The sequence below is a fragment of the Mesoplodon bidens genome (assembly GCF_964165515.1).
Source record: "Mesoplodon bidens genome assembly, chromosome: 16".
NCBI lineage: Eukaryota > Metazoa > Chordata > Mammalia > Artiodactyla > Ziphiidae > Mesoplodon > Mesoplodon bidens.
This window is the reverse complement of record NC_138173.1, coordinates 41,338,864-41,364,943: the sequence shown is the minus strand read 5'-3', so window position 1 is coordinate 41,364,943 and position 26,080 is coordinate 41,338,864. Positions and strand designations below refer to the sequence as shown.

At 42.4% G+C, this 26,080-nt stretch overlaps 1 protein-coding gene across 3 annotated transcripts in view; it reads right to left on the bottom strand.

Annotated features, from left to right (window-relative positions):
* MATN2 (matrilin 2) overlaps positions 1-26,080 on the bottom strand; it is a 158,950-nt gene that overhangs the window by 43,637 nt on the left and 89,233 nt on the right. For all 3 annotated transcript variants that reach the window (XM_081258568.1, XM_081258567.1, XM_081258569.1), the window contains exons 6-7: positions 20,584-20,706; positions 2,938-3,060 (exon numbers count right to left, since the gene is read on the bottom strand). In XM_081258568.1, the coding sequence (XP_081114694.1) occupies positions 2,938-3,060; positions 20,584-20,706 (246 nt within the window). The remainder of the gene's footprint in view (positions 1-2,937; positions 3,061-20,583; positions 20,707-26,080) is intronic.

Here is a 26,080-nt window from a genome sequence, read left to right as displayed (position 1 = left end):
CTGTTTAGAATGTGATGTCTCCAGGACTTCCCTAGTGGTCCAGTGGCTAAGACTCCACATTCCCAATGCAGGGGGCACGGGTTTGATCCCTGGTTGGGGAACTAAGGTCCCACATGCTGCATGGCCAAAAAAAAAGAATGTGATGTCTCAGCCATGGTGCCAGCGTGAGCAATCCTGGAGTCCAGCACGCGGGTCCCACCCACCTCTGATTCCACCTTGGGGCCCCCGCCTAGACTGCCAGTCCTGGTCTCTGTGTCGCTGCCTTAATGATTTATGCTTTAGGTCGATGACAGCACTTTCCAGAAAAAGAAATTATGCCTGGATTAGGAGGAAGAACAAATCCTGGCCAAGACTGTTTTCTTCAGTAGGATTCTGCCTTGAACTTTCTTTTTTTTCCAGTTTAACTGGATGACATCAAATTCCTTTGAAAAATAGGTTTCTTATTAGAATTGAAAATAGCCCACATCCATCAACTGCCGATTAAATGTGAATGGCTGTACCCTGCGCTTGAGATCTTCAATGCTCTCGAGATCCTCAGATTCCTAATAAGAAACTCCAGATTGTAAGCCCCATTTCTCTGCTTCCCGATTCCATGTAATGCTCCAGAGAGAGGGTGAGCGCTTACATTCCGTTCTGCCCTAACTGCCGGCGTGTGCGCATTAGGGCGAAGTGGCTTTCAGAGGGACCTCGGGAGTGGAGGGCTGGGTGTGTAGCAAAGACAATGGAAAAAGTAATGATGAGGCAGGATGCTGGGAGAAGGGCTGATGAGGACATTGGGCTTTAAAAACAAATTCCATTTTTCTTGGATGAAAAGTAGGGCACCTGGCTCAAGAGGAAATGGAGCTATCACTGAATACATATGAATGAGCGTTAGGGACTCGGGCTGGGCTGCAGCCTGAGACTGGCCGTCTGTGGGCGGTGGTCACACTACTCCCAAATGGTCCCTTGCTCTGCGCTCGTCCTTCTGTTCTTGGCCTGCCTCCTCCCTTGACAACTGTGCGGTCCATGCCTTGGACTCTTCTCTTACTCCAAGTGCCTCTCTAGGCAGGATGGGGAGGGAGGGGCAGAGGGCGAGGGACCCCTAGATGAATGTAAGAGACGCAGAGCTTCAAGCCAGGCCCCGTCCGCTGATGGCCACATGCCCAGCTCGCTTCCTTCTCCCTCCAAAAGCGACACACCATGAAGCCTGCAACTCCAATGAGTGTCTGAGTTGAACCAGATCTAATTATCCCCCATGTAAGGGATTTGGGTTCACAAAGGAGTCCAATGGTGACTGCTTTTCCCTGGGTGAAGTCAGCCACTGACACTCTCACCCCTAGAAAAAGGTGTAAATAGCACAGAGAGGAGTGGCCAGGCTGACCTTTCCCACGTACTGCATGCATGTGTGGTCTAATGGAAAACTGTCCATCTAATTGTTTTCACATTCTGAACGCTCTCAGTTAAAATTCCCGTCCGATGTTTGAATGTTTCCAGGGTTTGCATCCAGGCAAGGTGGTGGGAATCATTTTTTTTTTTTTTTTGCGATACGCGGGCCTCTCACTGTTGTGGCCTCTCCCGGTGCACAGGCTCCAGATGTGCAGGCTCAGCAGCCATGGCTCATGGGCCCAGCCACTCTGCGGCATGTGGGATCCTCCCGGACCGGGGCACAAACCCGTGCCCCCTGCATCGGCAAGCAGACTCTCAACCACTGCGCCACCCGGGAAGCCCTGGGAATCATTTTCTATAAGAGAGGCTCAGTTTCAAAATATGGGCTCTGCTACCCTCTGCCACCATACAAGGTTTAACACGTATTAGAGTGAGCATGTGAGTTAACATGGGCTGTAAGCAGACTGTAGCTTGTGGACTCAATTCTATAAACCACAAAGCTTTTCAAAAAAGATATATGGTAAAACTTTTGAAAATCCGGTCCTGTGATACAGAACGCTGCTGTACTTACCACCAGGGAGAAGTGAATGAAGGGACACATAAGAGAATATGTCCCTTAATGGGAGTTCCAGAGAGTTCTGTGAATGACACTGTTGGGAGAATGTGTACAATTCAGTGTGCATATGTGTGGACTAACTTCGGGAATGCTTTTTGAGAAAACACTTGTATGCCTTAAAAGGGCCATCTTTCTAACAAGATAGAGTAATTCAGACGATAGTTGCCATCTCTCCAGGATGATAAATCTCAGAGATCCATTTGCTCATTCATTCACTAAATATTGTGTCACACCAGCATGCGCCAAACACTGAGGTGATGAGGATTCACGAGTGAGAAGAAGAGAAGAATCTCTGTCCTTGTAGACCTTGCATTCTAGAAGCCTCTCAGGGACAGATCTCTTAAAGACATCCCACTGGGGGTCCGTGCTCTAGATCCCCAGTCAAGCCCTCTGAGGTGCTAGACGACAGTATCTGAGTCACTCAGCACATCTTTAATATCACCCTGCTCACACCAAGTACCTCTTGAATGCTGCAGGGATGCCCCAGAGTCTTCTATTTTTCCTCCCTTCATAACAAAGAGGAAAAGCTGCAACTTCCCCTTTCTTAGCAGCCATCAAGTGTCTCATCTTGTAGGACTGGAAGAAACCAGCTCCTTTTGCCTCCAACTCTGGACCCAGCCTTTTCTTTCTCAAAGTCCCAAATACTTGTTGCAGGTTGGGGGTGGGGGGTGGGGTAAAAAGAAGGGAGGATGTGCCCTCATTTCAAATAGGTGGGAGCTTCAGCTTGGGCTTCGATTTCACTAAATGAATCTGATGGGCAGACCCAGTCTATGCGGTCTCTAAAAATTATCCCCATCACAGGATCAGGTGAGACAAAAGGTAAAATAAAAGGCAGAATACTGTTAGCAAACACAAATACTGAGTACAAGTGCACCTGGTTGAGATTTGCAAGGGAAAGGAAAACCAACAGGGCCATCTGAGAAACAAGCCCTTCTTCAAGGCCCAGTGCAACTTACTTCTGCAGGTTTTCTGATCTGGATTCAGGGTAAAGCCTTTTAAGCAGCGGCAGGAATAGGAATCATCTGTGTTAACACACTCTTGCTGGCATCCATGGTTAGGTGAGGCACAGTAGTCTATCTCTGAAAAGGAAGAAAACTCAGAATGAGGAACAAAACTAGAAATCTAGCATAGAAAAGTCAAAGGATTTGCAGTCTTAACTTTTCCTAAACAGATACATTCCCGTGACCTCAAACACTCATGCCATAGAGGGATCTATCAGTGAAGGTATTTCCATGTTTAGGGATACGGCCCCCCAGGAAGAGAACTTTCTTGACATGTTACAAAATGTTTATGCTTTGTGAAGATGCTTTCCTTGTCTTGGTTCACGTCAGAGCCACTAAAATGAAAGTGTGTGACTGGGTGCTGTTCGTTGTGTCACAGGCTGGGAAGAGAGAGCTTAGCTGAATATTTTACTGAACTTATGCAATTAAAATAATGAAATCTTCCCCAAGTCAAACTTTAAACCACTTAACTGAGTGAAACACTGAGCCAAATAGGATAAAAATGATATCCTGGGAAAAAGAAGGCCTGGGAGTGAAAGGCATATTTTGAGGGCAAAACACCTCCCCTGTTAACGTCATTGGCCTCATCTACACTTAAATCATCTCAAGGCTTCACAGCCAGGGAATGTGATCTCTAGGTACACATTAATTTAAACCAAAATATTCAGAAACAAAGGTCACATGGAATTTTTAATAGTGAAATTTTACTTGTATAAGTATTTTTTAGATATGGATTAGGACTGTTCTACTGACAGGTCTGCACCAAGTATTTTGCTGTAGTGGAACTTGGGTGCATTGTCTAAAATGGCTTGAAATAAGTGGCCACTGATGGGGTCTTAAAAGGTGTCCTTTTGTTTTAATGAGGATTTTTATTGTTTTAAGGAATATATGAACCACATATATCATTTTCCTAATGAAGCATTTGGTATAAATGAGTTTTCCCAGCCTGTACCAAAGGAAACGAAACGAGTAAGAGAAAGGCATACAATATTCTCAAACGAAAAAATATTGAGAAAATGCCAATTCTTCCGAATTTAAAGTCATGGAAAATTTTAAACATATATAAACAAATGAACTGACTAGTATAATAAATCCACGTGCATATCACTTCAAGAGAATCAATCTACAGCTGACCTTGTTTCCTGTATACTCCCATCCCCCATGCTAAGATGCCATATTACTTGAAAGCAAACCCCAGATGTTACATCATTTTGTCTATAAATATTTCATAATGTATCCCTAAAGGACTGGAACTCTTTAAAAAATATAACTGCAATACCACAATCACATATAAAGGTATTTAAAAAGACTTTTTATTTGGGAATGATTTTAAACTTACAAAAGTTGCAAACATAAAAATACAAGTAGATAGGTACAAGAAACACATATATATGCTCTACCCAGATTTATCTATTGTTAACATTTTATCCCATTTGCTTTATCATTTGCTTATCTCTCTGAATTATTTGAGGGTAAGTTACATATATCACCATCCTTTTTCCTTAAACACAGTGTGTGCTTCCTAAGAGTAGGGATATTCTCTAATATAACCACAGTGTAGCCATACTTCATAAATTTACATTTTTACAAGACTTTTATTTAATCTACCATCCTTATTCTAGTCTTCTAAGTTGATCTAATAATGTTCTTTGTAGCATTTTTCATCCTCCAGCATAGAATCCAATAGAGGGTCAGAGATTATATTTAATATTCATGTATGCTTAGCTTCCTTTAATCTGGAACCATGCTGTCTAATGTGGCCATTTAAATTAAAATGGAATGGAAACAACCTAAATGTCCATCAACAGATGAATGGATAAAGAAGGTGTGATATGTGTGTGTGTGTATATATATGTACACACACAGTATGAAATGTTATTCAGCCATAAAAAAGAATGAAATAATGGAATTTGCAGCAACATGCATGAACCTAGAGTTTTTTTTTTTTTTTTTTTTCCTGCGGTACGCTGGCCTCTCACTGTTGTGGCTTCTCCCATTGTGGAGCACAGGCTCCGGACGCGCAGGCTCAGCGGCCATGGCTCACGGGCCCAGCCGCTCTGCGGCATGTGGGATCTTCCCGGACCGGGGCACGAACCTGTGTCCCCTGCATCGGCAGGCGGACTCTCAACCACTGCACCACCAGGGAAGCCCCTAATAGTGCCTTCTGAAGAACAAAAGTTTTAATTTTGATGAAGTTCAATTTATTCATTTTTAATTTTTATAGTTTGTGCTTTTTGTGTCCTCTTTTAAGGCATCTTTGCCAAACGCAGGGTCACTAAGATCTTTTCCTATGTTTCCTTCTATAATTTTTATAGTTTTCAATGTTACATTTAAGTTTAAAACTGATTTCAATTTTTTTTTTTTTTTGCGGTATGTGGACCTCTCACTGTTGTGGCCTCTCACGTTGTGGAGCACAGGCTCCAGACGCGCAGGCTCAGCGGCCATGGCTCACAGGCCCAGCTGCTCCATGGCATGTGGGATCTTCCCGGACCGGGGCACAAACCCATGTCCTCTGCATCGGCAGGCGGATTCTCAACCACTGTGCCACCAGGGAAGCCCCCTCAAGTTAATTTTTGTATGTAGTGTGAGGTAAGGGTCAAGTTCCTTTTTTTTTTTTTGCACATGGCAATCCAATTGTTCAGCACCATTTGTTGAAGACATTATCCTTTCCCCCATGAATTGCCTAAGTACCTTTGTTGAAAATACTTTCACCATATATGTGTGGGTCTATTTCTGGACTCTGTTCTGTTCCATTGATCTATACTCCACCTTTACACCAATACCACACTGTCTTGATTACAGTTGCTTTATAATTGGTATTAAAAATCAGGTGGTTTAAGTCCTTCAACATTGTGCATCTTTATCAAAAAGGGCTATTTTAGTCCCTTTCATTTCTACATATGTTTTAGAATCAGCTTGTCAATTTCTACAAAAAAAGCATGCTAAGATTATGATAGATAATACTGTGATCTATATAGATTAATTTGGAAAGGACAGACATCTTAACAGTATTGAGTCTTCTGATCCATAAATATATCTATTTAGTTAAGTCTTCTTTAATTTCCCTTAGTAATGTTTTGTAACTTTCATTGTAAAGGTTTTCACCATCTTTTGTCAAATTTATCCCTAGGTAGTACATATTTTTGATGCTATTATAAATAGCATTTTAAAATGTAAATTTGTGATTTTCCATTGAAAGTATATAAAAAGGGACTTCCTTCATGGTGCAGTGGTTAAGATTCCACCTGGCAATGTTATACAGCAGAAACTAACACAACAATGTAAAGCAATTATACTCCAATAAAGATGTTAAAAAAAAAAAAAAAAGGATCCGCCTGTTAATGCAGGGGACATGGGTTCAATCCCTGGTCCGGGAAGATCCCACATGCCGTGGAACAACTAAGCCCATGTGCCACAACTACTGAGCCTGCACTCTAGAGCCCGCGAGCCACAACTACTGAGCATGCGTGTCACAACTACTGAAGCCCACGTGCCTAGAGCCCATGCACTGCAACTACTGAGCCCACGTGCTGCAACTACCGAAGCCCATGCACCTAGAACCCATGCTCCACAACAGGAGAAGCCACTGCAATGAGAAGTCCACACACTGCAACAGATTAGTCCCCACTCGCCGCAACTAGATAAAGCCCGTGCATAGCAACAAAGACCCAAAGCAGCCAAAACAAAACATAAAACAAATGAATGGCAAAGAAAAAAAGAGGGAAGGAGGACATACAGAGTAAAAGAGACTCAGTTAAAAAAAAAAAAAAAAAGAAAGCATATAAAAAATAATTGATTTTTGTATATTGACCTTGTACCCTGCATCCTTGGTAAACTCACTTAATAGTTCTAGAGCTTTTCTGTAAATTCCGTTGGAGATATTGTCTGTTAATAAAGACAGGTTTTGTTTGTTTGTTTGTTTGTTTTACTTAATCACGTTTTTTGTATAGAGTTTTCCATTTTTAATATTTGGTTAAACAAAAAAACATCTTTTATAAACAAACCCAGCACAGGGCCAACAAAAAGGAATAAAAGCAAGGAAAACAAAAAGCCTAGGGTTGCCCCTTACTGGGTATCAGGGTCAGGCCTGCTCCCTTTCTTTCTTTTCTTTTTTTTTTTTTGTGGTACGCGGGGCTCTCATTGTTGTGGCCTCTACCGTTGCGAAGCACAGGCTCCGGACGTGCAGGCTCAGCAGTCATGGCTCACGGGCCCAGCTGCTCCGCGGCATGTGGGATCTTCCCAGACTGGGGCATGAACCCGTGTCCCCTGCATCGGCAGGCGGACTCTCAACCACTGCACCACCAGGGAAGCCCCTGCTCCCTTTCTTAAAGGAAGTGGGGCTTTTTGCCCTTGGGCATCAGCATAGGTCCCTGTTCCTAAGCACCAGAATTGGATATGAACAGAGAAACCAGCCCTGAAATGTGTTACTTAATCATTTTGATTTTATATTTGTATTTGTTTTCTCTTATGCTGAAAGTATAGGTACAAAGTGACATTATCATCATATATATTTATTGTATCATATATTTATATGTGTATATATATAATTTCAAAATAAGAAAACAATTCTATTATTAATGCTAATACTACTGGAAACAGTTAAAGCTCTTTTGTTTTTCGGATATCTGCCACTTGGAATGTAAAGTCAACATATTCCCTGCCTGTCACTTAAAATAATTCTCTGGGTGATTATGCTAACAAACTCATATACAGTTAGGCTCATTTGCTTCAATATGTTCTGCAGACAATTCTCCAACACCAATTTGGAGCCCTGTAATTTAATTCAATTCTGACACTAACTACCCAGAGTTAACATGCAGTCTCACAAGGTAAAGTGTAAGGTCCCCAGTAAGACTGCCCTTACTTCAGATACCAGCCTCCAGTGGGGTCCCCAGGCCACCTTCACTTCTGCACAGCCACCTACAATTTTGGGGTCTCCCACAACTCACTCCTTTCAATAATTTATTAGAATCACTCACAGAACACAGGAGAGTGCTATATTTACAATGACCATAATAAAGATGCTTTTAACTCTTCCTTTCCAATCTAGGTTTCATTTCTTACTTTCTTTTTTTCTTCCTTATTACAATGGCCAGAACCTTACAGTCCATGCTAAATAGAAGTGGTGAGAGTGGGTATCATGTTTTGTTCCTCATCTTATAAGGAAAGCATTCAATCTTTCATCATTAAGTATGATGTTAGCTGATAGTTTTTTCATTGATGCACTTTATCAGGTTGAGGCAGTTCTCTTCATTCCTAGTCTGCTGAGAGACTTTTTTTTTTTTAATAGTAAATGAATGTCAGGTCTTGTCCAGTGCTCTTTCTGTATCTATTGACTTGGATCATATAGTTTCTGCTTTTTAGTATGTTAATGTTTTAAATTTCATTTGAATGTTAAATCATCCTTGAATTCCTGGGATAAATCCCACTTGTTCATGAGGTATTATCCTTTTTATATATTTTGGAATTTTATTGCTAAAAATAATTAAAGATCTTTTGCATGTATTTCATGAGGGATATTTGTGTGGTTTTCTCTTTGTTTTTGGCTGAACCATGCTGCGTGCTGGATCTTAGTTCCCTGACCAGGGATTGAACCGGTGCCCACTGCAATGGAAGCACAGAGTCTTAACCACTGGAACACCGGGAAGTCCCTGGTTTTCTTTTCTTGTAATGTCTTTTTCTGGATTTGTATTAGGATAATGCTGGCCTTATAGAATAAGCTGAAAAATGCTCCTTCCTCTACTGTTTTCTGGAAGAATTTGTGTAAAATTGGTATTTGTTCTTCCTCAAATGGTAGAATTTACCAGTTAAGCCAACTAGCCCTGGAGTTGTCTTTGTGGGAAGGTTTACAAGTACAAATTCAATTTCTTTTAATAGATAGAGGCCTATTCAGATTATCTATTTCTTCTTGAGTTAATTTTAGGAGTTTGTGAATACAACAACACATAAAAAAGATCATACACCATGACCAAGTTGGCTTCATCTCAGGATCACAAGGATGTTTCAACATACGCAAATCCATCAGTGTGATACACCACATCAACAAAAGAAGACAAAAACCACATGATATCTCAATAGATTCAGAAATGCATTTGATAAAATTCAATATCCATTCATGATAAAAACTCTTACCAAAGTGGGTATAGAGGGAACATATCTCAACATAATAAAAGCTATTTATGACTAACCCACAGTCAACATAATACTCAACGGTGACAAGCTGAAAGCCTTCCTGCTAAAATCTGGAACATGATAAGGATGCCCATTCTCATCACTTCTATTTAACATAGTACTGGAAGTCCTAGCCACAGCAATCATATAAGAAAAAGAAATAAAAGGTATCCAAATTGGAAGGGAAGAGGTAAAATTCTCATTATATGCAGATGACATGATACTATATACAGAAAACCCTAAAAATTCCACACAAAAGCCACTAAAACTGATAAATTCAGCAAGGTAGTAGGATACAAGATTAACATACAGAAATCGGTTGCATTTCTTTACACTAACAATGACATATCAGAAAGGGAAAGTAAAGAAACAATCCCTTGGGGACTTCCCTGGTGGTGCAGTGGATAAGACTCCATGCTCCCAATGCAGGGGGCCCGGGTTCGATCTCTGGTCAGGGAACTAGATCCAACATGCATGCCACAACTAAGGAGCCGGCGAGCTGCAACTAAAGAGACCATATGCTACAACTAAGGAGCTGGCAGGCTGCAACTAAGGAGCCCACCTGCTTCAACTAAAACCTGGTGCAACCAAATAAATAAATAAATATTAAAAAAAGAAAGAAACAATCCCTTTTAAAATTACATCAAAAAAGATAAAATACTTAGAATAAACCTGACCAAGGAGGTGAAAGATTTATATGCTGAGAACTATAAAACATTGATAAAGGAAACTGAAGATGATTTTAAAAAATGGGGACTTCCCTGGTGGTCCAGTGGTTAAGACTTCATGCTCCCAATGCAGGGGGCACGGGTTCGATACCTGGTTGGGGAACTAAGATCCCACATGCCACACAGTGTGGCCAATAAATAAATAAAGGGAAAATATTTTATGCTCTTGGATTAGAAAAATTAGTATTGTTAAAATGCCCATACTATCCAAAGCAATCTACATGTTTAATGTGATCCCTATCAAACTACCCGTGACATTTTTCACAGAATTAGAACAAATAATCCTAAAATTTATATACAGCCGTAAAAGGCCCAGAATTGCCACAGCAATCCTGAGGGAAAAGAACAAAGCAAGAGGCATAACCCTCCCAGACTTCAGGCAGTACTATAAAGCTACAGTAATCCAAAGAGCATGCTATAAAAAGAAATGAAATTGAGTTATTTGTAGTGAAGTGGATGGACCTAGAGTCTGTCATACAGAGTGAAGTAAGTCAGAAAGAGAAAAACAAATACCGTATGCTAACACATATATATGGAATCTAAAAAAAAAAAAATGGTCATGAAGAACCTAGGGGCAGGACGGGAATAAGGATGCAGACCTACTAGAGAATGGACTTGAGGACACGGGGAGGGGGAAGGGTAAGCTGGGACAAAGTGAGAGAGTGGCATGGACATATATACACTACCAAATGTAAAACCGATAGCTAGTGGGAAGCAGCCGCATAGCACAGGGTACTTGATGCTTTGTGACCCCCTAGAGGGGTGGGATAGGGAGGGTGGGAGGGAGGGAGACCCAAGAGGGAAGAGATATGGGGATATATGTATATGTATAGCTGATTCACTTTGTTATAAAGCAGAAACTAACACACCATTGTAAAGCAATCATACTCCAATAAAGGTGTTAAAAAAAAAAGAGCATGCTATTGGCACAAAAACAGACATTTGGATCAATGAAATAAAATAGAGAGCCCAGAAATAAACCCACACATCTATGGTCAATTAATCTTCAACAAAGGAGGCAAGAATATAGAACTGGGAAAAAGTCTCTTCAGCAAGTGGTGTTGGGAAAGCTGGACAGCTGCATGTAAGTCAATGAAGTCAGAACACACCCTCACACCATACACAAAAATAAACTCAAAACGGCTTAAAGACTTAAATATAAGACAAGACACCATAAAACTCCTAGAAGAGTACACAGACAAAACATTCTCTGATGTAATCGTACCAATGGTCAGTCTCCCAAGGCAATAGAAATAAAAGCAAAAAACCCCAAATGGAACCTAATCAAACATAAGCTTTCTCACAGCAAAGGAAATCATAGAGAAAACAAAACGACAACCTATGGACTGGGAGAAAATATTTGCAAATGATGTGACCAACAAGGGCTTCCAAAATATACAAACAGCTCATACAACTCAATAACAAGAAAACAAACAACCCAATCAGAAAATGGGCAGAAGACAGAAATAGACATTTCTCCAAAGAAGACATACAGATGGCCACAGGCACATGAAAAGATGGTCAACATCACTAATTATTAGAGAAATGCAAACCAAATCACAGTGAGATACCACCTCACACTGGTCAGAATGGCCACCATTAAAAAGTCTACAAATAACAAATGCTGGTAAGGTTGAAAAGGAAACCCTCCTATACTGTTGGTAGGAACAAAAATTGGTGTAGCCACTATGGAGAACAGTATGGAGGCTCCTCAGAAAACTAAAACTAGAGTTACCATATGATCCAGCAATCCCACTCCTGAGCATATATACAAACAAAACTATAATTCAAAGAGATACATGTACCCTTGTATTCGTAGCAGCACTATTTACAATAGCCAAGACATGGAAAAAAGTGTCCATCGACAGATGAATGGATAAAGAAGATATGGTACTTATTTCCAATGGAATGTTACTTAGTCATAAAAAAGAATGAAATAATGCCATTTGAAATTACATGGATGGAACTAGAGATTATCATACTAAGTGAAGTAAGTCAGAAAGACAAATACCATATGGTATCACTTATATGTGGAATCTAAAATATGACACAAATGAACTTATCTATGAAATGGAAACAGACTCACAGACATAGAGAACAGACCTGTGGTTGCCAAGGGGGAGGGAGGGTTGGGGAAGGGTGGATTGAGAGTTTGGGATTAGCAGATGCAAACTATTATATAAAGAATGGATAAACAACAAGGTCCTACTGTATAGCACAGGGAACTATATTCAGTATCCTGTAATAAACCATAATGGAAAAGAAAAAACAATCAGTAGTTTGGGTCTTTCAAGGAATTTGTCTATTTAATCTAAGTTGCTGAAGTTATTGGCATAAATTTGTTTATCATTTTCACTTATTATCCTTCCAATGTTTATAGGATCTGCAGTGACGTCCACTCTCTCATTCCTGATATTGGTAATTTGTGTCTTCTCTGTTTTTTCCCCCCTGACCAGTGCGGCTAGAGATTCATCAATTTTACTAATCTCAAAAAACCACTTTTTGATTTTACCAGTTTTCTCTGTCGGTTTCCTATTATCTATTTCTTTAATTTCAGCTCAGATATATACTTCCTTTCTTTGAATGTCTATTAACTTTATAAAAAAGTGTTAACCTCACTATTCACTAAGTCATTCAATAAATATTCTCTGAACATCTACCATGGCCCAGGCACTGGAATCAGCAGCAGGCAAAAGTGCAGTCCTTTCCTTCATGGAACTTATAGGAGTCACTTATATATAATCTCTTATAATGGAACAGATTGTTCGTTAATCAAATAACACCAACAAATATACATTTATAAGTTGGACATACATAATTTTATGAAGAAACGGTAACTAAAGACATGATAATAAATAAAGCAATGAGAAAAAATTTTCTCCTAGTAAATTAACAAAAAATTTTAAAATCAGGCAATTTGGGCTTCCCGGATGGCGCGGTGGTTAAGAATCCGCCTGCCAATGCAGGAGACACGCGTTCGAGCCCTGGTCCGGGAAGATCCCACATGCCACGGAGCAACTAAGCCTGTGCATCACAACTACTGAGCCTGTGCTCTAGAGCCTTCGAGCCACAGCTACTGAAGCCCATGCGCCTACAGCCCGTGCTCTGCAACAAGAGAAGCCACCGCAATGAGAAGCCTGCACACTGCAACGAAGAGTAGCCCCCGCTTGCTGCAACTAGAGAAAGCCTGCACACAACAATGAAGACCCAACACAGCCAAAAATAAATAAATAAATTTATTTTAAAAAATCAGGCAGTTTGGGCTTCCCTGGTGGCGCAGTGGTTGAAAGTCCGCCTGCTGATGCAGGGGATACAGGTTCGTGCCCTGGTCCGGGAAGATCCCACATGCCGCGGAGCGGCTAGGCCCGTGAGCCATGGCCGCTGAGCCTGCGCGTCCGGAGCCTGTGCTCTGCAACGGGAGAGGCCACAACAGTGAGAGGCACGCGTACCGCAAAAAAAAAAAAGAAAAAGAAAAAAGAAAAATCAGGCAATTTTATGGTATAGTATAAAAAAATGGTACAAAGTTTTTGGAAAATAATTTTGTAATATACATCAAAAGCCTTAAAAATGTTAATAGCCTTTGACTGAATAAATTTCCTTTCATGTTTTGTTCCTAAGAAAATGATCAGAAATGCAAAGATTTATATGCAAGAACATTTATCACAATACAATTTGAACAGCCAAAAAATGTGCTGAACAAACTGTGATACATACATATAATAGGATATTACGCAGACATTAAAATGCTTTTGATGAGGTTTAAATTACATGTGAAAATACTCATGATTTAACGTTATACTCTATGATCTCAACTCTATAAACATATATACATAAGCATTAAAAAGAAAGACCAGGCTTCCCTGGTGGCGCAGTGGTTGAGAGTCCACCTGCCGATGCAGGGGACATGGGTTCGTGCCCCGGTCCGGGAGGATCCCACATGCCGTGGAGTGGCTGGGCCCATGAGCCATGGCCGCTGAGCCTGCACGTCCGGAGCCTGTGCTCCGCAACGGGAGAGGCCAAAACAGTGAGAGGCCCGTGTATCGCAAAAAAAAAAAAAAAAGAAAGAAAGACCAAGAGAAATGTAGCAAATCAGTATTAACAGTGGTTATTGCTGGGTGATAAGATTACAGATCATCTCATTTTATACAATTTCATTTCTATACTATCCAGTTTTCTACAATGAGTCTATATTACTTTTGCAATTAGAAAAGGCGTTAAAAATAAATATACATAATTGTGAGACTAGTTGCCATGGAAAATGGCAGAAATAAAATAGAAAAAAGAACGGTGGGGGAGGTGCCCAGTAATTTGGAGAAGAAAATAATCAGGGAACCTTGCTAGGAACAATATGTATAGCTTCTGATGTCTATACCTGACACACAAGATACAGGCAAACAAACAAAGCCTGTTTGGGAGCTCAGCATAGGGGAGTGACCATGAGCTCCCAGGGATCGCTGGAATTTGGGGAGATAGGAAGCGAATGTATGACTGTGGAGAGGGCAAGCTATATGCACTATGGACCATAACACCTGCCTCACCATCTCTCATTCTAATCTAGTCATATGGACTTTCTTGCTGTCCCTCAACACTGCCAGGCATCACAGTTTCTGCCTCAGGGCCTTTGCACCAGTGCTGTTTCCTCTACTTCAAAAGTTTCCTCCTTCCCTCACCTACTTCAAGTTTTTGACCAAATGTCACTTTCTTGTTGAGACTTGTAATCCTCTGTTACCCTGCTCCAATAGAATATATGCTCCATAAGTACAAGAGGTTCTTGGTCTGTTTTATTTACCACTGCATTCCCAGTATCTACAAAAGTATCTAGCATATAGCAGGCGATCGACAGGTATTTGTTGAATAAATAAATGGTTACTGGTGTTACTCTTAATGGAGTGTTTTGTGAAAGTTTAGATGTGTAAACATTGCCCACTAAGAACCAACAAGGAGTCACTAAGAACAGAAGACAGCTCGTGAACACTCCTTGATGCTTCTGGCCAGGCTGTTTAAACACTTCCCTCCAGGAGGATCTCAGCTCAGACATTCGGCCAGTTATGAACTCAACCAATGATTCTTTCATCCAGCACACATTTCTCCATCCGGTCTATGGGGCATGGGGATCTCTTTAGCAAACTGATGGAATGTCTGTTAGAGTCTAGATAGTTGCTCCCACATTTCCATGCCTGGCTAGTCTACTAAATGAAATAAAATTATTCTGATATGACTCATTCTTAGTGAACAGGGAAATGTGAGAAGCTTAATTTGTCCTGTTGGTCTCAAAATGCAAGGAAGTAGTGATCAGCTCAGTGTAAGGAATCACTTTCTAAGAGTCAGAGCTGTATAAAGTGAAATGCACTGCAGGGGGTGTAGTGAGTGTCCTGTCAGTAGGGGTATTCAAGTGGAGGCTGGATGATGACACAGTGAGGATATTGTAGGATGGGTGGTTGGGCTAGAAGTAGGTTGAACTTGAAGGTCTCTTTCAACTGAGAGTCTTTTTTTTAAAGAAAACATTTAGTTTCTTTTCCTTTATCATTTATCACAGGATATTGAATATAGTTCCCTGTGCTATACAGTAGGTCCTTGTTGTTTATCCATTCTATATATAATAGTTTGCATCTGCTAATCCCAAACTCTCAATCCACCCTTCCCCAACCCTCCCTCCCCCTTGGCAACCACAGGTCTGTTCTCTATGTCTGTGAGTCTGTTTCCATTTCGTAGGTAAGTTCATTTGTGTCATATTTTAGATTCCACATATAAGTGATACCATATGGTATTTGTCTTTCTCTTTCTGACTTACTTCACTTAGTATGATAATCTCTAGGTCCTTCCATGTAACTGCAAATGACATTATTTCATTCTTTTTTACGGCTAAGTAATACTCCATTGTATAAATGTACCACATCTTCTTTATCCATTTATCTGTCAGTGGACATTTAGGTTGTTTCCGTGTCTTGCCTATTGTGAATAGTGCTGCTATGAACATAAGGGTAACTTTTTAAATTATAGTTTTGTTTGGATATATGCCCAGGAGTGGGATTGCTGGATCATATGGCAACTCTATTGTTACCAACTGAGAGTCTTTGATTCATGCACACAGGTCTTACGAAAGCAAGTGGCATATTGCAGGCTGTAAGAAGATACTGGGGCTCAGCAGGTTAACAACAAGCTGGCCAGGAAACCCAAAGACTGATACATTCTAGTTCGTCTATTGCTGATGCAATCAAAAATTATTTCCTATGTCTGTGTTTCATTTTTAATGCAAGTATAAATATTCATTTGGTACTTTGTGAAAGCACTCCTATTTGAAAAATAAGGATAGAAGTGTCAACCAAGTTATCAATGGAGCCTGAAAAATAATGAGTAAAACGATCTCAAAGCCAGTAAGTAATAAACAGCAAGATGCAAAATACAATGTCGACAACTGCCTTTACTCAACGTTACAGGTGTTAGATGATTAAGCATTAGACATGAAACCCACAGTCTCCTTGATACCAAAGACACAAATCCTATCTCCTGAAAAGACCCTGAGCATCTGAGAATGTTCTCGCGCCAGCTCAGGAGTAATGGTTTCTATGGACCTCTAAAAATCTTGTCCCCATAATATTCGGCAATTCCACTTCTAAGTATACGCGCAAGAGCTGAAAGCAGGGACTTGAACAGATACGTGTGCACCCATGCTCATAGCAGCATTATTCATAATAACCAAGAGGTGGAAGCAACACAAGAGGATGAATAAACAAAATGTGGTGTATACATACATGGAATATTATTCAGCCTTAAAGAGGAAGGAAATTGTGACACATGCTACATCATGGGTGAAACTTGAGGACATTATGCTAAGTGAAATAAGCCAGTCACAGAAGGACAAATATTGTATGATTCCACTTGCATGAGGTACCTAGAGTAGCCAAATTCAAAGAGACAGAAAGTAGAATGGTGGTTGCCAGGGGTGGTGGGGAAGAAAGGGGAGGGGGGAATTGTTATTTAATGGGTACAGAGTTTCAGTTTAGGGAGTTGAAAAAGTTCTGCAGCTGGATGGTGGTGATGGTTGTATAACAGCATGAATGTACTTAATGCCACTGAACTGTACACTTAAAAATGGTTACAATGGAAAATTTTATATTATGTATAGTTTACCACAGTAAAAAAAAAAAAAAGTCTTGCCAATATTTTGCTAATTGATGGCACCTGCATATTCCTACCCTTCTCCCCTCTAGAAAATATTCAGATGGATTTGTATGGGATGCTTTAGGGTAAAGAACTGAACACTCCTTACATATTTTAATTATATGATTTGTTCAGGAACATAAAGCTCTATTATGTACATTTTAGCTTAATCATAAATTAATCATGCTTGGTATATTACATTGACAAGTTTATAATTTTTAGATAAAAATTGCACACTTACTAATTGGATTAGCTTTAAAATATACTTTTGGTTAAAAATAGAGACTCAGGGGCTTCCCTGGTGGTGCAGTGGTTAAGAATCCACCTGCCAATGGAGGGGACACGGGTTCGAGCCCTGGTCTGGGAAGATCCCACATGCCATGGAGCAACTAAGCCCGTGCGCCACAACTACTGAGCCCGCGTGCCTAAAGCCCATGCTCTGCAACAAGCAAAGCCACCGCAATGAGAAGCCCGTGCACCGCAACAAAGGATAGCCCCCGCTCACGGCAACTAAAGAAAGCCCGCACGCAGCAGCAAAGACCCAAGGAAGCCATAAATAAATAAATAAATTCATAAAAACAAAATAGAGGGCTTCCCTGGTGGCGCAGTGGTTGAGAGTCCGCCTGCCGACGCAGGGGACACGGGTTCGTGCCCCAGTCTGGGAAGATCCCACATGCCGCGGAGCGGCTGGGCCCATGAGCCATGTCCGCTGAGCCTGCACGTCTGGAGCCTGTGCTCCGCAACGGGAGAGGCCACAACAGTGAGAGGCCCACGTACTGCAAAAAAAAAAAAAAAAAAAAAAAATAGAGACTCAAATTTAAGGAACTGAGTTTCTTTTATTTCATTTGCGGCAAGTTGATGAGGAATGGGAAAAAAACTGTTTTAAATCTCTCAACATCACAGCAGCAGCCAGGCTCTGACTTGGCTGGAAGCTGATGTGATACCTCATTAATTAAAAACAGGATCCCTGCCTTGATTCTAAGCTTTCACCTCCATCCTGTGTTTCTGTTCTCTTAACTGGTCCCTATTTCTCAGTTTGTGCTCCTGTTTTTGTCAGAGATCTGGAGCATTCCCAAGTGTCTTGGTTCTTACAACTGAACTGCCTTATTCCCTACTCTCACAGCCTTCCAAGTCCTCCGGAGGTGGGGGCGGTTTCTATTCTCTTGCCAGTACCCTCCCCAGGTCTGGCTCCCTGCCCTGCCCCCAAGCATAGCAGGAAGGGGACCCTTCTAGGGGACTCATCTCCCGGAGGCTGACTGCCCAGCACTCTTCTCTGCCCACACATTGGTGGGGGGGCCCACTTCTGGGTCTTGACTCCAACAGGGCCCAGAGACAGCTGAACTGCCAGGCTCCGTGCCTAGCTGGTGAGACCTCACAGCTGGACCATTCCCTCCCCTGACTTTCAGCTGGAACTCCTGTCCCAGGTCCCCTGCACAGCACTATCTACTTCTAGGGTCTCCTCGTTTGTACTGTCCTGGGGCTTGTCATTCTCCACATCCCCTGAGATTCTGGATAGGTGACATGTTGATGGTGAGGCTCTGGGAACAGGGACTGGTGGTGAGGTCAGGCGACCCCAGCCAGGGAAGGAGTGCTACAGAGGCAGGAAGGAGACTGGAGAGGATACATGTGTCCCTCCAGGCCTCGTCCCAGGGTGGCAGCCGCATCCCCACCTCTTCTCGTCCAGCTGGTCTCCTCCTTCCCTTAACTCCTACCATGAGTCTTGTCTGTGTCACCCTGGGAGCCTTTGGTCATATAACACCTCACAGGTGACTGAGCTGCTCTGTGTGGCTTGTGTTCCCAAGCAGCCTCCAGCAGAAGTCTTGAATTTTGAATTTTTTAGGCGCTATTAAACTTACCCCAGGCACGTGGTATATGCTCAGTAGATCCCAATTTAAAGTCTTTTTGAAGCCAGTGTCATCCCTTCAAGAATTTGCTTGGCACCAGGCCACGTGCTCAATGGTTTAGATGAATTCTCTCATTTAGCCTTCAAGACAACACCATGGAGTAGGTGGTATTATCTCCCCTGTTACAGCTGAGGCAACTGAGGCAAGATCATCCAGCAAAAAATGCAGATGAACTGGGGTTTGAACTGCCCTCAGCGGCACGTGGCCTCCCTCCCCTTTGATGGACAGGACTGACTCATCAGCCCAGCAGCCACGACTCCCCGAACGCTACCCCAGCCCAGGCCGCTGGCTCATAGCTCAGAATATTCAGAAAGGAAGGGAGACTAGGAACAGAACAGTCCATTCACTCTTTCTCTTATTCGTTCAATAAGCAACTGTAGGCCAGTTGTGGAGATGGGTCTGCCTGGCTGATATTTTTGCATATCTTTCCTCCTCCTGGCCACCTACATGTCACTCTTCTTTACCTGGTGAAGGATGGCTCTGCCTTCAAGACTCAGCCGAGATATCTCCTCCACGAAGGACCTGGCCTTATTCATTGCTATTGGCATGTGGTTTGGGGTCCAGAAATGTATGTTTTGACTTCCTGTGCCCCTTACAGTTTTATCCTCCACCCCTGCCTCTAGCTCTGGTGCTTATAAACTGTTGATATGCAGGGACTGAAAAGCAAGTTGATGTTTCAGGAGTTTTGGGGGGATGTTTTTTAAAAACTATGCAGGCATATCCTGCTTTACATAATAGATGTAGTTAGAAAGGCTGTGGGTACATGAACTTTTTATGAATTGAAATCCTGTTTTCTCACTGACGGACGTTTCAGAGGTGACTTTATTCTAAATTGCTATTAAATGTCACTTTTTAAACATGCTGGGCCCCAATACTTTAAAAACAAACTTTCTCAAGTGAACCTTTCTATAGGATGATAATTATCCATATACAATCCCTTAAGTGCTCTGACATATCTTTACACTTAAAAGAATGTTTTTGGAATCCTTTTACAAAACGAACGACCACCGTCAGTTTATAAATTGTTATGGTCAGATTTGGGGAGCTCAAATTCATTCTGATGTGGATGTGTATAGTTAAAATAGAACTAAAATAGAACTAAATAGCTCAAACAAATAGAACTAAATAGCTCAAACAAACACTGAGCAGTTCTCTGCAAAACGCCCTCCACCAACTCCTCCCCCACCCAGGGGCAGCCACAGTCAACTCCTTTTGGCTCAGAGATTTTCCTTTACTTGTGTGGAGTCAGAGCTGCAGCCCACAAGCCACAAAGCTTCAGTGAAAGTATTTCTTAAGCCCTGTTAACACTGGTGGGCACAGGCAGGCTGAGCCAGCATGAAGTAAGATGGTCTGATTGTCATCACGCTCTGTAGATGCTGGAGGAACACTCCGACATGTGGTATCTGATCAAAGATACATACTGTTGTCAGATGCTGTGAAGGGTGACACTGAGATAGAGTGGGCTACGGTCTTAGAACAAGTTAAGAAAGGCCTGACAAAGGAGGAATAGAGCAGAAGGTAAAAGGCCCCCTAACCCCAGCACATAATCCTGTGCTACTCTGTGCTTGGAAGATTTCCTCAGCCACAGTGCTTATAGCAGTAGCATCAAAAAATGTGTGTGTATGTGTGTAACTTACTTGTGCATGTTTTCTTATCTGGGTTAAGAGCAAATCCTTTAGGGCACCGGCAAAAGTAGGAGCTGTCGGTATTTACACACTCATGTTCACATCCGTGGTTTTCTGAGGCACAGTAGTCCACAGCTGTAAAGATTAAAACACAGAGTTTAAGTAGAAACACAAACAGAGGTAAAGGGCATTGTAGAATGGAAACATACTTATAACAAATATAAGTAAGGATTAATAGTTTTGCCCCCAGAAGAGGATGGATAGATAAATATGAATCTAAAACCTCCCTTCCGAAAAAAAATAAATCAGGAGTATGGATCAGACAGTTCATATCAGAAGATACTAAAGAACTTACAGGACTCCCCTGGTGGCACAGTGGTTAAGAATCCGCCTGCCAGAAATATTTACAATAGCCAGGACATGGAAGCAACCTAAGTGTCCATCGACAGATGAATGGATAAAGAAGATGTGGCACATATATACAATGGAATATTACTCAGCCATAAAAAGAAACAAAATTGAGCTATTTGTAGTGAGGTGGATGGACCTAGAGTCTGTCAGACAGAGTGAAGTAAGTCAGAAAGAGAAAAACAAATACCATATGCTAACACATATATATGGAATCTAAAAAAAAAAAAAAAAGGTTCTGAAGAACCTAGGGGCAGGACAGGAATAAAGATGCAGACATAGAGAATGGACTTGAGGACACAGGGAAGAGGAAGGGGAAGCTGGGATGAAGTGAGAGAGTGGCATGGACATATATACACTACCAAATGTAAAATAAGTAGTTAGTGGGAAGCAGCCGCATAGCACAGTGAGATCAGCTCTGTGCTTTGTGACCACCTAGAGGGGTGGGATAGGGAGGGTGGGAGGGAGACACAAGAGGGAGGGGATATGGGGATATATGTATACGTATAGTTGATTCACTTTGTTACTCTGTTATACAGCAGAAACTAACAAAACAATGTAAAGCAATTATACTTCAATAAAGATGTTAAAAAAAAAAGAATCCGCCTGCCAATGCAGGGGACACGGGTCCAAATCCTGGTCCGGGAAGATTCCACATGTCGCGAAGCAACTAAGCCCGTGCACCACAAATATTGAGCCTGCACTTTAGAGCCCGCAAGCCACAACTACTGAGCCCGCGTGCCACAACTACTGAGCCCGCGTGCCACAACTACTGAAGCCAGCGCGCCTAGAGCCTGTGCTCCACAACAAGAGAAGCAACCACAATGAGAAACCCGCGCACCGAAACGAAGAGTAGCCCCCGCTCGCTGCTACTAGAGAAAGCCCGTGTGCAGCAATGAAGACCCAACGCAGCCAAAAATTAATTAATTAATTAATTAATTTAAAGAAAAATCCAATGGTGGCAAGGCAGCATGGAAACAGAGTCCGATTATTAATAGTGGGTGGCATTATGAACTGATGAAAATTCTTCTGGAAGGACATTTGACAATATTCACTCTGGAAATGTGGCCCCAAGAAATAATTGAAAAAAAGGAGGAAATTAACTATACAGAATAAGCTATTTGTAGCAGCATTATTTACAGTGACCAAAAAATTAGGAAAATAAGATGAACATTTAATAAGGATAAATGGTTTAGTAATTTATGAGAAAATGTGCTGGCCTATTTCTCATTAATCCTACAAATAATCACTGAGCACCTACTGTGGGCCTGGCCCTATTTTAGGTGCTAAGGATGGAACAAAACAGACAAAAACTCCAGTCCTAGAGAAGCTTCCATTTGGGTGGTGGTGGTAGATAAAAAAGAAAATAAACAAGTAAAGAACACAGTCTCTTAGAAGGTGGAGAGTGTTCTGGAGGAAAATAAAATGGCACAAAGGAATAGAGACTGTGGCGGGGCGGGTGAGAGTGAGGGCATGATGTAATAGCAGTGGTCAGGAAGGTGGCAGTTAGGCAGGGTCTTGAATGAGGCATGGGCCCTGTGGGTATCTGGGAGGGAGCATCCTGGGCAAAGGGAACAACAGCAGGTGCAAAGGCCCAGAGGTGGGAACATGCCTGGTGAGCTGGACGATCAGCAAAGAGGCCAGAGTGGCTGGAGCAGAGAGGGGTGAGAGATGAGAACAAGTGCAGATCAGGAGGGACCGTAGGGCCACTGCCAGGACTTTGGCTTTTACTCTGAGTGAGTAGGGAGTCTCTGGAGGGTTCTGAACAAAGGAATCAAGAATAGACCACAGGGCTTCCCTGGTGGCGCAGTGGTTGAGAGTCTGCCTGCCGATGCAGGGGACGCGGGTTCGGGCCCTGCTCTGGGAGGATCCCGCATGCCGCGGAGCGGCTGGGCCCGTGAGCCACGGCTACTGAGCCTGCGCGTCTGGAGCCTGTGTTCCGCAATGAGAGGCCGCGACGGTGAGAGGCCCGCGCACCGCGATGAAGAGTGGCCCCCGCTTGCCACAACTAGAGAAAGCCCTCGCACAGAAATGAAGACCCAACACAGCCTAAAATAAATAAAAAAAAAAAAAAAAAAAAAAAAGAATAGACCATAGCAGGACAACGTGACAGTAGAAACCCAGCGAGGAGGCCAGTACAATAACCCCAGTGAGGAACTGGAGGGTCGGGGGGGGGGAGGTAAGCCAGAACAGTGCAGGAAGGAGGTGGGGCGGAGAGAGAGGGGTGGTCCTCTGGGTTGAGTTGTGTCCCCCTAAAAAGATACCTGTGAATGTGAGCTTATTTGGAAATAGGGTCTTTGCAAATACAGTCAAGGTAAGATGAGATCATTAGTCTGGGGCCTAATCCAATATGACTGGTGTCCTTATAGGAAGAGAAGAATGCCACGTGGAGACAGATGAGAGTGATGCAGCTGTAAGCTGAGGAGTGCTGAGGACCAACACCCACTGTCAGAAGCAAGGAAGGGTTCTCCCCTACAAGTTTCAGAGGGGGCATGGTCCTGCCAGCACCTTGATGTCAGACTTCCAGCCCCCAGAGCTAGGAGGCAATACATTTCTGTTGTTTTCAGTCACCTGATTTGTGGTTCTTTGTTGGGACAGCCCTAGAGAACTGTCAATAATACACCAGGTTGAAAGTGGGGTCAGTAAGATTCCTGTCAGATTACAGGTGAGGTGAGGGAAAAAGGAAGGGAATAAGGTGGACTCAGGGATGGGGAAGGTGCAGGTTTTGCAGGGAACGCTCAGGAGTTCCATTTGGGGCAGTAGGTAGTTATTAACATTATAATTCTAACATAACTGTAAATAGGAAGACAATTACGATTTGGTGAAAGAAGTAGATCTGAAAGTTGTATATTTACAGTGATTATATCCAGGTAAAATATGGCTCTAAGGCAAAGCCTGAAAATTAGAAATAAAAATGCTTGCTGTGTAGGCAAGGTAGTAGGATTAAGGATGATATTTTTTTTCCTTAAAAAATGTTTCCCTCTATATAATGATTTAGGATATCTGAATATCAAAACTTTGTAAATAATAACAAGGAAATGGAACCTGCAAATCAATACTCATGCACAATTTAAAAAAGCAAAACCATGCATTGAGAAGATATTACATACCTAACACGGTAATCAAAAGATGCAAGGGGAAAAGCTAAAGATTTTTAAAGGGTAATAACATGTGTTGTGTTTATTCTTTTGCTCCCAGGCTTCATTAAGTTTCTGTTAAGTTATTGTTTTTTTGTAACTTCACTCCCTAAAGAGTTCTAATAGCGCCTGATATTTGTGATTTTAATACGCAAGCAATTTTGGTGGGAACAGTGCATTCATACAGTCTTAGGATCTGAATATCATGGACATTAGCCAGTTCCTGGAGTTGAGTCAAAATATAAATTTTGAGCTAGCAACAGATCTTTCTAAAAGTTAATGTCTCATCTTTCCAGAGCCAATGTATCAGGACTTCCCTGGTGGTCCAGTGGTTAAGAGTTCATGCTCCCAGTGCAGGTGGCCTGGGTTTGATCCCTGGTCGGGGAGCTAGATCCCACATGCTGCAACTAAGAACCCACATGCCACAACTAAAAGATCCCACATGCTGCAACTCAGACCCGGCACAGCCAAATAAATAAATATTAAAAAAAAAAAAAGAATCACTGTATCATTAAACAAATAACCGGGGACACTGAGGGCACAGATAAAGGATACCAAGCCCTGGCACGCGCCCCAGGCCACATGTCACAGGAGTGGGCCTTGCTGTAGCCCACACTAAACTGTATTAGCAGGAGACACTCCCCATCTGCAGCCTCCTTGTGCTGGGCCTGAGCTGCCATCTTGCAAATCTCCCAACCCCTGATATGGGTGTCTGCTGTCAGTCAGCTGCGCCCACCTCAGGCCACCCACTCGTTAGTATCCCTTCCAAACAGAAGAGCTGCTAATCTACCTGACATCCACGTTCCATGCCCCTGACAGCACCACGATGATGAGTGGGCAGGTCACTGTACCTAAAAGGCGGAAACTCAGACTCCGCCTCTCTCTCGAACTTCCTCTTACACACCATGGGGTATAATCTCTGCCCAGCCCTAAGAGAGACACTGGCCCCATATTAGACTGGGGAGAGACTAGAAACTTTGCTTAGGCCTAAAGTCTAAGCCACATACTCCAATCTCGCCTTTTTTCCCAGAATGCTCTAGAGCACAGTATCCAATATTGGATGAGGTGTTAATAAAGTTGCACAGAAGCAGCTCTTTTAATTGACCTCCACTCAACGAACTTCCGATCAATCACTGCTTTTCATGCCCTCTGAAAATATGGGACCCGATGCCCAGAACACGCTAAATGCTCAAGGTTATTGGAACCTCTGTGCTTTCGAATACCTGTGCACTTCTCTTGTTGGTTGGGCTGCATGCTTATTCTTTCTTTCTTCCTTTCTTTCTTTCTTTTTGGCTGCGATGGGTCTTCGTTGCTGCATGCAGGCTTTCTCTAGTTGCAGCGAGTGGGGGGCTACTCTTCGTCGCGATGCATGGGCTTCTCATTGCGGTGGCTTCTCTTGTTGTAGAGCATGGGCTCTAGGCATGCAGGCTTCGGTAGTTGTGGCACGCGGGCTCAGTAGGTGTGGCTCGCGGGCTCTAGAGCGCAGGCTCAGTAGTTGTGGCACACGGGCTTAGTTACTCCGCAGCATGTGGGATCTTCCCGGACCAGGGATCGAACCTGTGTCCTCTGCATTGGCAGGCGGATTCCCAACCACTGCAACACCAGCGAAGTCAATGGTTTCATGCTTACAAAGCAGCCCTGGAGGAACACTTGTGCTCCAGAGCACCTATATACTTTTCCTATTGACTGATTGTACACTTATAAAGCATCAGTTGTCTAAGTGTGGTGGTGACCCAACTGCAACAATCATCCCTTGAGAACTTCTTAGGAATGCAAACTCTCAGGCCCCACCCCAGACCTACTGAATCAGAAACTCTGTGTATGGGGTCCAGGAATATGTGTTTTAACAAGCTCTCCAGATGATTCTGATGCGTGTGAAAATTTAAAAACGACTGTTAAAATGAATCAAAGTTGTTTTTGTTTCCAAACTTTTATATGCCATTGGTACACATTATTGTAATTAA